This window comes from Panthera uncia (genome assembly GCF_023721935.1).
Source record: "Panthera uncia isolate 11264 chromosome A3 unlocalized genomic scaffold, Puncia_PCG_1.0 HiC_scaffold_11, whole genome shotgun sequence".
NCBI lineage: Eukaryota > Metazoa > Chordata > Mammalia > Carnivora > Felidae > Panthera > Panthera uncia.
Window position 1 is genome coordinate 45,421,997 of NW_026057578.1, and position 13,161 is coordinate 45,435,157.

At 37.5% G+C, this 13,161-nt stretch overlaps 1 protein-coding gene across 2 annotated transcripts in view; it reads left to right on the forward strand.

The window, feature by feature from the left end:
- The window catches only part of XRN2 (5'-3' exoribonuclease 2), a 77,807-nt gene that overhangs the window by 4,491 nt on the left and 60,155 nt on the right, over positions 1–13,161 (forward strand). For both annotated transcript variants that reach the window (XM_049651209.1, XM_049651208.1), the window contains exons 2-4: positions 9,724–9,851; positions 9,934–10,045; positions 12,657–12,768. In XM_049651209.1, coding sequence (XP_049507166.1) covers positions 9,724–9,851; positions 9,934–10,045; positions 12,657–12,768 — 352 coding nt within the window. The remainder of the gene's footprint in view (positions 1–9,723; positions 9,852–9,933; positions 10,046–12,656; positions 12,769–13,161) is intronic.

Below are 13,161 nucleotides of genomic sequence, written 5' to 3' on the forward strand. Positions count from 1 at the left end.
GGATATTTACGTGTATGGTTAGATTTAAATTTGTCATGTTTTCTGACTCATCTGGTCCTTGTTTCCATCTTCCAATTCCTCTGCTTCTTTTGGATTGAATATTTTTTATGATTTCATTTTTTCTCTTCTTTTGACTTTTTAACTACTCTTTATTCATTCAGCCATCAGTTTCTTCACTTTGCATCCTTGGCTTATACAGTCCTCTGTTCATTAGATTTCTCATCTTGAAAAAGTGCCTTAAACTCTCCTAAAGTCTAAAGAATTAGTGCTTCTTGCATTCCACTGCACTGCTCCCTACAGTCTGGTCATTTCTGTGTGAGAGCTGAAACCAGGCAGAGTGTTGCCTTGTTTGACCTCAGTTGGGAATGTGCATGTTGGTGGACTCAGATTTTTTACCGCTCTGCTAATGTTTGTGAATGAATGTGGGAGTGCTGCAAATACTGATTTGGGGGTTACCAAAAAATGTTTAGTAAGGAGGTGAATTTGCAAATACGAAATTCATGAATAATGAAGATCAGTGGTATGTATATCACACAGGGTGGTTGTGTGAATTAAATCACTTTAATATAAGTGCTTCAAACATTGCTTTGTACAGAAACACTTGATATTTCAAAATTTTATTGCTAAATTAAGTTTCAGGAGTTTGTATGCCCAGGTAAAAGTGGGGATATTTTTGTGTCTAACTCTTGTGTAGTGTAAAATTGTGCTCTGTTTTCACATAGTGAAATCCAGGTTTCCTACCCTGCTTTTTTTCTCTTCTGTATGATTGAGTGAATACTTTTTTTTATGACAGGCACTACTTTAAGGGCAGGAAGGACAATAATTAAGGAGGCTATTAGTCCCTGACTCTGCATTCACTTTTCATCAGTGTAATATTTTGGGGGGAGATGACTACGTTTTTAGGCAGCTTTATTTAGATATGATTCACATACCATACAATTCACCCATTTAAAATTTAGAATTCGGTGCGTTTTTTGTATATATTCACGGATGTGGGCAACCGTCGCCACAGTGTTAGAACATTTTCATCACTTCAGAAAGAAACCTGTACCCTATAGCTACCAACCCACTATTCCCTGCCCCTACTACTCCTATCCCTAAGCAACCACTAAGCTATTTTCTGTCTCTAGATTTCTCTACTGTGCCTTTCATGTGAATGGAATCATACAGTATGTGTTTTTTCTGGCTGACTTCTTTCATTTACTAGGTTTTCAAGGTACATCCATGTTGTATCATGTATCAGTACTTCATTCTTTTTTATGAGTAAATAATGCTTCATTGTGTGGATATATACATATACCACATTTTATTTATCCATTTGTGTGTTGATGGACATTTGGTTCGTTTCCACCTTTTGACTTTTGTGACTAATGTGCTACGTTTGTGTACAGGTTTCTGTGTGGACATGTTTTCACAGGTATATACTTAGAATTCCTGGGCTACGTGGTAACTCTGTGTTTGGTTATTTGAGGAACTGCCAGACTATTTTCCAAAGTGGCTGCAACATTTTAATTACCACCAGCAGTGTTTCAGGGTTCTAGTTTCTCCACATTGTGGCTAACATTTCTTATCTGACTTTTTTATTTTGGCCATTCTAGTGGGTATGAAGTGGTATTTCACTGTAGTTTTGATTTGTGTTTCCATTAGGACTGAATGATACTGAGCATCTTTTCATGTGCATGTTGGCCATTTGTATATCTTCTTTGGAGAAAAGTCTATTCCTGTTCTTTGCCTGTTTTTAAATTGGGTTGTCTTTTGACTAAATTATAAGAGTTTTTAGAATACATGTTCTGAACACAAGCCCCTTAATAGATATATGACTTGCAAATCTTTTTCCCCATTTTTTTTTTTATTTTTTTTTTATTTTTGGGACAGAGAGAGACAGAGCATGAACGGGGGAGGGGCAGAGAGAGAAGGAGACACAGAATCGGAAACAGGCTCCAGGCTCCGAGCCATCAGCCCAGAGCCTGACGCGGGGCTCGAACTCACGGACCGCGAGATCGTGACCTGGCTGAAGTCGGACACTTAACCGACTGCGCCACCCAGGCGCCCCTCTTTTTCCCCATTTTGGATTGTCTTTCCACTCTCTTGACAGTACCCTTTGAAGCATGAAGTTGTTAATTTTGATGAAGTCTAGTTGCTTGCACTTTTGGTGTCATATCAAAGAATCCATTGCCAAATCCAAGGTCATGAAGATTTATGTCTGTGTTTTCTACTGAGAGTTTTATAGTTTTAAGTTTTAGCTCTTAAATTTAGGTGTATCATCCATTTTGAGTAAACTTTTGCATGGGTCTAACTTCATTCTTTTGCATGAATAAACTATCCAATAGTTACAGCACCATTTGTTGAGAACTATTCTTTCCTAATTGAATGGTCTTGACACCCTTTTTAAAAATCAGTTGACCATAAGTGTATGGGTTTATTTCTGGTCTTTCATTTCTATTCTGTTGATCTCTATGTTTATCCTTGTACCAGTACCATGCTGTCTTTGTTACCGTTGCTTTGTAGTAAATTTTAAAATCAGGAAGTATAAGTCCTCCAGTGTATTCTTTTTGAGGATTATTTTGTATATTCTGGCTTCCTTGTAATTCCATATGAATTTTAGAATCCACATCAGAGTACAGACTTTATATTTCTTTGGTTAATTTTAGTTCTAGCTTTTGGATACTGTTATGAATAGAATTGTGTTCTTATTTCTGAGTTCATTACAAGTGTGCAGAAAGTATTTTTTTTAATATCATATCCTGTAACCTTGCTGAACTCATATATTCTAATAGTTTTTTAGCAAAGTCCTTAGGATTTCCTATATACAAGATCACATCATGCAAACAGATAGTTTTATTTCCTCCTTTCCAATATAGGTGCTCTTTTTATTTTTCTTGCTTAATTGCCCTGAGTGAAACCTCCATGACAATTTAGAATACAAATGACAAAGGACATCCTTGCCTTGTTCTTGACCTTAAAGGGAAACCAACTACTTCATCACCATTTAATATGTTAACAGCTTTTTTATAGATGCCCTTTATAGAAGGAACTTACTTTCTATTACTTTCTACTTACTTTCTAGTTTGTTGAGTGGTCATTTGGTTTTTGTTTTTATCACGAAAGGGTATTTGATTTTCTCAAATGCTTATTCTGTATGTAATGAGATGGTCATGTTATTTTGTCTTTCATTCCACTCTTGTGACGTATTGCTTTAATAGATTTTTTGATGTTAAACCAACTTTGCATTGCTAGGATAAATCCCATTTGGTAATGGTGTGTAATTATTTTTATGTATTGCTAGATTCAGTTTGCTGATATTTTGTTGACTTTTACATCGTAAGAGATACTAGTCTCTTACAAAACCAGTAGTTTTGTTTTCTTGTGGTGTCTTTGTCTAGTTTTGGTATCAGGATAACATTGGCCTCATAAAATGTGTTGGAAAGTGATTCTTCCTTTTTTGTTTTTTGGAAGAATTCGTGAAGAATTAGGGTTAATTCTTTGAATGTTTGGTAGGATTCGGTGAAGAAACCATCCAGACTTGGACTTTTCTTTGTGGGTATATTTTTATTACTGGTTTTACCTCATATTGTAGGTTTATTGAGATTATTTCTTGTGTCATTTTTGTAGTTTTTCTGTTAACTTGTGCATCTCATCTAAGTTATTTAATTTGTTGGTGTACCATTTATGATAGTTTTTGTTTCTGTAAAGTTGTCAGTAATGTCCTCTTTTGTTTCTGATTCTAGTAATTTGAATCTCTTTTTCTAGGTCAAACTGGTTAAACATTTGTCAATTTTGTTGATCTTTTGAAAAAAACAACTTTGGTCTCATAGATTTTTTTTTTTTCTCTTTATTTTGTGTTTTATTAATGTCTGCTATAATGTAATTTTTTCTGGCTGTCTTTGGGTTTAATTTGCAATTGTTTTTCTAGTCTCTTATGGTGGAAGTTTAGGTTATGGATTTGAGGTCTGTCTTAATATAGACATTTACGCCTATAAATTTTCCTCTGAACACTGCTTTGGCTCTATAGCATAAGTTTTGGTATGTTGTATCTTCATTTTCATTCATCTCAAATTATCTTCTGATTTCTCTTTTAATTTCTTCAACCCATTGGTTGTTCACGAGTGTGTTGTGTAATTTCCACGTTTATGAATTTGCCAAGTTTCCCTCTGTTATTTTCATTTCATTGTGGTTGGAGAACATATTTTGAATTATCTCTCAAAAAAAATTTTTTAAAAAGCTTCATGTATTTAAAAAGTATTTTTTACAATAGCTTTTTATTTTGTTTTATTTTATTCTATTCTATTTATTTTTTAAGTAGGCTTTACGCTTAATGTGGAACCCAACGTGGGGCTTGAACTCAGGATCCTGATATCAGGGCCTGACTTGAGATCAGTAGTCAGATGCTTAACTGACTGAGCCATCCAGGCGCCCCTCTTTTATTTTTTAATGGAAGTATAGGTAACATACAGTGTTGTATTAGTTTCGTGTGTACAGTGTGATTCAACAATTGTATACATTACTCAGTGCTCATTAGGATAAGAGCATTCTTAACCTCCTTTATATGTTTTACTCATCCCCTCATCCACCTCTCTCTGGCAACCACCAGTTTGTTCCTGTATTTGAGTGGGGTTTTTTTTTGTCTTTTTGTCTTTGTTCATTTGTTTCTTAAATTCCACAAATGAGTGAAATCCCGTGGTATTTGTCTTGCACTGTCTGACTCATTTCACTTGGCATTTTACCCTCTAGGTCCATCATGTTGATACAAATGGCAAGATCTCGTTTTTTTTAATGGCCAGGTAATATCTCATTGTGTATGTATACCACAACTTCTTTATCCATTCATCTATGTATGGACAGTCAGTTCACTTCCATACTTGGCTGTTGTAAATAATGCTGCAGTAAATGTAGGGGTACATATATCTTTTTGAATTAGTGTTTCTGTTTTCTTTGGTAAATACCCACTAGTGGAATTAATTGGATCATATGGTAATTCTGTTTTTAATTTTTTGAGGCACCTCCATACTGTTTTCCACAGTGGCTATACCAATTTGCATTCTCACTAAGAGTACACAAGGTTCCTTTTTCTCCACATCCTCGCCAGCACTTGTTTATCTCTTGTGTTGTTGGTTTTAGTCATTCTGACTGGTATGAAATGATATCTCATTGTGATTTTGATTTGCATTTCTCTGATAATTAGTGGTGTCGAGCATCTTTTCACATGTCTGTTGGCCATTTGTATTCTTTCTTTGGAAAATGTCTATTCAGGTCTTCTGCCTATTTTTAAATTGGACTATTTGGGGTTTTTTGGTGCTGAGTTGCATAAGTTCTTCATATATTTTGGATATTAATCCCTTATAGGATGTATCACTTGTAAATGTCTTCTATAAAGTAGGTTGCCTTTTTGTTTTGTTGATGGTTTGCTTCACTGTGCAGACACTTCGGTATAGTCCCAGTAGTTTTTCGTTTTTAAATGTTTATTATTTATTTATTTTGAGAAAGAGATAGTGAGCAGGGGAGGTGCAGAGGAGAGAGATTCATTCATTGGTCTGTTCTATTGATTTTTTAGTCTTTATTTCACTTATTCCAGCTGTAATCTTTATTCCTTTCTTGCATTGGGTTTGGAAAGCTTCATGTATTTTGATGCTCTGTTATTAGTTGCACACTTTTTTTTTTTTTTAATTTTTATTAGTTTGAAAGAGAGCATGTGCAGAGTGTGTGCAAGTGGGGGAGAGGCAAAGAGAGAAGGAGAGAGAATCCCAAGCAGGTCCATGCTGTCATTGCTCCACGAGAGACTTGATCTCACAAACCAGGAGATCATGATCTGAGCCAAAATCTAGAGTTGGGCACTTAACCCACTGACCCACTCAGGCACCCCTCTGCATGTATGTTTTTAATTATTACATTTTCTTGATGGATTGACCATCTTACCACCATAAAATATCACTATTTCTGGTAACTTCTTTTGTTTTAAAGTTTGTCTGATAACTAGTATAACAACCATTCTAGTTTTCTTGTGGTTGCTGTTGCATGGTATCTTTCCCCATCCATTGACTTTCACTTTTTCACAAACTGAGATCATGAACTGAGCTGAAACCAAGAGTCAGATGCTTAACCATCTGAGCCATCCAGGCAATGCCCAGCCACCCCCAACCCCTGCCCAGTAGTTTAATTTTGCTTTTGTTGCCCTTTTACTGAGGAGACATATCTAAAAAACTGTTTTTTGCAACCAATGTCAAAGAATTACTGCCAGTGTTTTCTTCCAGGAGTTTTATGGTTTCAGATCTCACATTTAGGTCCTTAATCGATTTTGAGTTTATTTTAGTGTGAGGTGTAAGAAAGTGGTCCAATTTCATTTTTTGCATGTAGCTGCCAGTTTTCCTAACACCATTTGTTGAAGAGACTGTCTTTTCTCAATTGTATATTCTTGCCTTCTTTGTCATATATTAATTGACTGTATATGCATAGGTTTATTTCTGGACTCTCTTCTGTTCCACTGATTTATATGTCTTTTTGTGACAGTACCATATTGTTTTGATTACTATCACTTTGTAAGTATATCTTGAAATCTGGGATTGTGATACCTGAAGCTTTCTTAGTCTATCTTAAAATTGCTTTGGCTATTTGGGATCTTCTGTGATTCCTATCTAGCTCTGTAAAAAATGTTGGCATTTTGACAGGGATTGCATTAAATCTGTAGATTGCTTTGGATGGTGTGGACATTTTAACATTATTGGCATACTCCTCTCAAGTTCTACAAACATATTTATGATAGCTATTTTAAAATCTTTTCTGTTAAATGTGACATGTGGACACTTTCACAGGCAGTTTTTGCTGCCTGCTTTTTTCCTGGCGTATGGCTCATACTTGGTCTATTTTTCTACATGCCTAGTAATTTTTTGCTGCACACAGGACATTTTAGATAATATAGCACTTTCTAGGTACTAGTGCCTCCTCCCTTCCCCATTCCAGGGCTTGTGTGTTCCTTGTGTATTTACTAGCTAGCTTATTGTAGTGAGCTATGTTTCTTTCTCATGGCATTATGCATCTAATATTGCTCCTTGGGGAGGTGCAGTTTGGGGCACGCCCATAACCACCCTGAGCTGACCGTGGTACAAGTAGGGCTCTCTCCCATCTATCTGATCACACCCAACAGTTAAACTTTACTAATTATGGCCCATTACTCTGTCAGTTTCAGCAGTGCCCTGGGTCATAAATTTCTCTACAAACTAATGCAGTCACACTGGATCCTTCCAGGGATTAGTTTTTGAGATTAAATTGGGTATTTGTCTCAGCCATCTTATTCCCTGGTTCTCTCCTGCAAACTAGCTGGTTTAGGAAATCTAACTAGTGGAGTCTAAAACTCAGTTCTGTAGTGTGGTATTTGACTTCAATAGTGGGAACTTTCAATACAGGGGAATCTAAGGCGTAATTCACGATTTTTCTGATGTTGCTGTTAAATGCTATGCAGGCTTAAACAAAAATACATCTACTTAACTATGACTAACAGTAGTGGTTTCTGCCTCACATTTGAGGAGCCAGAAAGCCTTGTAAGGTTGGTATGAAAATTTTTTTGACGGGTTTACGTTAAAGCTTATGGAATGTATTTTTATACAGACTCACTATTTGTGTATTTGTATCATCTTTACTTTTTAAAGTATATTTATCTTGATTCCTTGACATTTTTATCAAATATAGGATAATTTATCAACTGCCTGTTTAGAATGTATATACTCCTTTCTCCATGAAGTGGAGGAGGAGTGGGCATCCTGCTAGGCACAACTGCCTAGACTGCCAGCCCTCTGGGTGGGTGTGCCCCTTGTTCCTCCAGGGACCCACTGATCAGCCAGGGTACTGCATTGCCCTTCCTCTCAAGCACCCATCTTGCCTGGTCCTTGTGGAGCCTGAGTGTAAGCGAGGGGGTAGTGAAGGGTCTGAGTGAGCCTCCCAGCTGTTACTGCTGCTGGTGCTGATGGATCATCTAGAGGCTGTCCCTTGAGCTCCCCTCTGGGCTTGGAGCCCCTTGTGTTCTCCCACTTCTTGGCAAGAGCTCCTCCCTGCATTTTTCAGACTGTCAACCCTGAACAATACCAATAATTAGTCTGTTTTATACCTTTCTATAAATGGTACTATATATATATTCTTCTGCAGCTTGGTGTTTTTGGTTTTGTTTTTTGTTTGTTTTTGGCCCAGCAATATACTTGTGACCATCCTGCCCTGTTTTTTGAATCTCACTTGTGTCTGGCATTTAGTATATGGACATCCACATAATCCATTCTGTGGGCTCTTTTTTCCCCCTAATTAAGTTGACCTTTCATTTTTATTTCTTTTTTTTTTAAATAGTTTCGAGATGTAATTTATATACCATAAAGTTTACCTATTTAAAGTGTACAGTTCAGTGGTTTGGTTTATATACAGAATTGTGTAACAGTCAACATTATCTATTTTAGAACATTTGTATCACTCTCCAAAGAAATGCTGTCCCCATTTGCATTCATTTCCTATCTCCCTCAACCTTGCCCCACCCTCAGATTGAAACTCCTCTATTTCTGTCTCTATAGATTTATCTATTCTGGATTTTTCATATAAATGGAATCTTCTGTGGTCTTTTGTGACTGACTGACTTCCACTTAACAGAATGTTTTTGAGGTTCATCCATGATGTAGCATGTACATGATGGGCTTTTAAGTTCACGGTTTTTTGCTATTACAAATGATGTTTTATGTGTGTTACGGAACTTTTTAAAAAATGATTTTATTAACAGTGATTTCATATGATCTCATTTTTATCATTTGCTGAAACTGTTAGAAAAAAAACAAAGGTAGTATTAATTACAAAGATACAATTGAGTGCCTCCAGGAGTGAGTAAGATGTAGTGCTTATCTTTTTAAGAACTCACAGTGTAGTTGAGTTAGAATGACTAATTGTAAAACCATGGAAGTGCTACAAGTGAATAAGCAAAATTCTGAGGAAATACAGAAGGAGGAGCAGTTTTCTGAGAGATCTGTCCAAAGAGTTATAAAGTAAGTGACATTCGATCGCAGTCTAGACCGTGGAAAATTAATAAGGTTTCAGGAAGTGGGTGTTGGTATGGAGGCAGAAGGAGAAGCAGTGTGCAGAGGCACTGAGGGATGCATGAGGGTTTTCCAGGAACTTAGAAGAGATAGGGTTGGTCTGAATGGTACTTTGGTAGGACAGAAAGCTAGTAAGAGTCCAGGCTCATTGGTCTGTACTTGGGAATCATTGAAAACCTCAGGCAAGATGAAGATGCAGCCACATTCGTACTTTAGAATGAAAACTCTGACCGCTTGTGGGGTTGCCTGGAGACAGGAGAGTCTAAGGGTGAAGCAGTCCATATGAAGGCCATTCACATCTTTGAGGTGAGTGATGCAGTGACAGCCATGGCAGTGGGGCTGAGAGGAAATGAAGTGGAGAGGCATCTTTTGGGTTAAATTGACAGGACTTTCTGATAATGGGTGGGAAGGGAAAAGAATTCTAAGATGACTCCCAGGGTTTCTCACTTGGACACTTGAATGATTTGAGAGTTTGATAGCTGCCCACTTTCCACAGACAAAATATCTGCTTCAATTTGCTTTAAGGAGTAAAATAACATCTTACAATGTAAAGATGACTTAAAGTGTTTTGTTTCCAATTCAGAGGTGAAACATGGGTTCATACTGACCCTAGGATGTGTTAATTTTAGACTTGAACAATCAAACTACTCTTATCACTTCCTCATAGCCAAAAGAATGCAATGGTGTCAAGATTCCTGTTGATGCCAGTAAACCAAATCCAAATGATGTGGAGTTTGATAATCTCTATTTGGATATGAATGGAATCATCCATCCCTGTACTCATCCTGAAGACAAGTACGTAACCCATTTTTGTCACTGGTACTAAAAGTTACAGAGGAGTACTGTATTAAATGACACCGTCTGCTTGTCCTTCTAGGCCAGCCCCGAAAAATGAGGATGAAATGATGGTTGCGATTTTTGAGTACATTGACAGGCTTTTCAATATTGTGAGACCAAGACGACTTCTTTATATGGCAATAGATGGAGTGGTAAGTTCACCTAGAATCCTGTTTTTGTTTTTGCTGGGTTTTGAGTGTGTAGAATGAAAGTCAGCTAAATAACAGTAAAGGTTGACTGTGGTGAATTTGAGACAGCCTGATCGTTCTGTCAGTGTTTTGTGCCAGATTGTGAGATGCTGGGGATTAGTGGTGACTGCTCTTGCTTTTGAAGGACTTACCACTAACAGGACAGAGATAAGCAAGGTTACTTACTTGTGGGCTTTAGGTACTAGATAACACCTGCAGGGTGCTGAGGGAAGAGGAAATCAGTGCTACTAAGGGAATTAGGAAAGAGGAGTAATTTTTGTCTCCTCCCCTTCCTTTCCGCCTGCCTGCCTTCCTTCCTTCCTTCCTTCCTTCCTTCCTTTTCCTTTTTAAATTTATTTTGAGGGAGAGGTAGAGGGAGAGAAAGAGAGAATCCTAAGCAGGTTCCACACTTGGTGCAGAGCCCAAATCTCACAGCCATGAGATCATGACCTGAGCTGAAATCAAGAGTCTGATGCTTAACCGACTGAGCCACCCAGGTGCTCCACTTTTGTCCCATTTCTTGAAGCATAAAGAATAACAGGTGGGGAGGGGAGTGGAATTGCTGGAATAGATGGGAAGAAAGAAGACCTTCCAGATTTCTCAAAGCCATGCCTTTAATCACACTGACAAATTTGGGAAATCATAGGTGTTTTAGATCAGAAAGGGAAATAGAGCAATGACTTGAGAAGGCCTTACTTCAGGAATTCGGGTTTTATCTTATAGGCAGTGAGCAGTCATCAGAATGCTTTAAGAGGGCAGTAACTTACTTACTGACCTAGGATGATAAACCAGCTAGCTTAGCTTCTAAATGACCACATTATATATCAGAGTTCAAGGAAAATTAAAGTAGATTATAACCCTAAAATTTATTTAGCTGTATACAAATAGACTCTCTTTCTTTTAGATTTAGTAATCCTAATAGATAATAGAATGATTTTGAAAATCTAGAAAACTTGGGGTACGAGAAGATGAACTTTTCTGTAAGGTTCTCTTTATTCAATGAAAAATCTTAGCTACTTGATAACTTATTAAGTTTCTGTTAAAGTGCAATAAAGAATAGAGGAGATAAGAATATCTTATTTGGAGCATATTCTAATTCATATTAGTGAAAATTCTTGAAGAAAATCTGTCAGTTTACATCCAGTGTATCCTTAACTGCTAGGTCAAGTATAAACTATGTGCATATCTGTATGAGTGTCTGTATGTCTGTCTGCATGTTTGTTCACTCGTGTCTATAACATGGTTTTGTTTAAATATAAATGTAGATCAAAGAACTTGGTACTTAGATTAGGTGTAGGAAAGGGAACTATTTTTTTTTCAACGTTTTTTTTAATTTATTTTTGGGACAGAGAGAGACAGAGCATGAACGGGGGAGGGGCAGAGAGAGAGGGAGACACAGAATCGGAAACAGGCTCCAGGCTCCGAGCCATCAGCCCAGAGCCTGACGCGGGGCTCGAACTCACGGACCGCGAGATCGTGACCTGGCTGAAGTCGGACGCTTAACCGACTGCGCCACCCAGGCGCCCCGGAAAGGGAACTATTTAAAGAGAATTTAATAGTTTTAATACAAAATAGAACTATTTTGTAGGAAAGGGAACTATTTAAAGAGAATTTAAAATAATTTATTTTATGTAGACAGGGTACTCAAGAGTTCCTTCCAACCCCAAAACGAAGTTCAGGAACTTAAAAACTTTAGAGTCCAGTTCACTTCATTCAAACTTATATAGTGATTTTAAATTACATTTGGTAAGAGTGATTTAAAAGTATTGCCTGTTAAAACCTTGTTCCCTCTCTACCTGCTTTGTAGAGATGGAGTGGTAATCATTCCTACCTTATTGTGGGAAATACAAAATAGAAGTGCCTTGGGGCGCCTGGGTGGCTCAGTTGGTTACATGTCCGACTTCAGCTCAGGTCATGATCTCGCGGTCTGTGAGTTCGAACCCTGCGTCGGGCTCTGTGCTGACAGCTCAGATCCTGGAGCCTGTTTCAGATTCTGTGTCTCCCTCTCTCTCTGACCTTCCCCTGTTCGTGCTGTGTCTCTCTCGGTCTCAAAAATAAATAAACGTTAAAAAAAAATAAAAAAAAAAATAGAAGTGCCTTGAGGTCCTACAGATTAAGAAGTAGTTTTCTGTTGCTTTCATGGGGCATGGTGAATCCCATGTGGAGACCATCCTTCCTTTTAGGCATGGATGTAAGGTCTTCCCAGTCTTTATGTACTAGTAACTACTCATCACATGCTGGCTGGGTCTTTGAATAAAGTGAGCTGCTGTTCTTGGGTGCCTTGAAGGACTATAACCCAGTGGAAGTGGCATTGGATTGTGGGCTCTGCAGTATTAAGTGGCTTCTTAGGATGTTTGTCTGTTTGACATGTCACTCACCTGACTGAGGTCAGCTTTTAGGCTCTTGGTCCAAAATTTAAGTTCTCAGGAGTTATTATCTGTTATGAAAGGATAATGTATATTATTTTTCCACTTTAGTATACTATTTTTATAAGGACAACTGATTGAAAATAATGTACAGATTTAGTTGGACATATTTCCAATAGCATCACATGACTATGAAATAATGTTTTCAGGCACCGCGTGCTAAAATGAACCAGCAGCGTTCCAGGAGGTTCAGAGCATCAAAAGAAGGAATGGAAGCAGCAGTGGAGAAGCAGCGAGTCAGGGAAGAAATACTGTCAAAAGGTAAAGAATATGCATCTCGAAGTTGGATTTCTTACGAAATATATATAGAATGGGGAGGGTGTGTGAACTTTCCCTCGGAACAGGAATGATTTTAATTTAATTAGGATCCAGAATATCCACGGAAGATTTATGTTCACTGTCAAAAATAGTTAATGGACTCCGTCACTCCCACTAACAAACTTTTCTTTTCCAAACTCTGTAGTAAAAGGGAAACTTGGGAATAAAAAGGAAGGAATTCTGGTAGGGAAAGGAGATGGTCAATCCCTTTCAAGGTGAGCACAGCTCTTCAGCTAACTTTTATGTATCTGTAAAGGAGAGATACATTAAGAGTGCTTCTTACTTGTTTTTTCTGTGTGGGCTGGTAGAAAGCTACAGTTTTGCATACATTTTCCT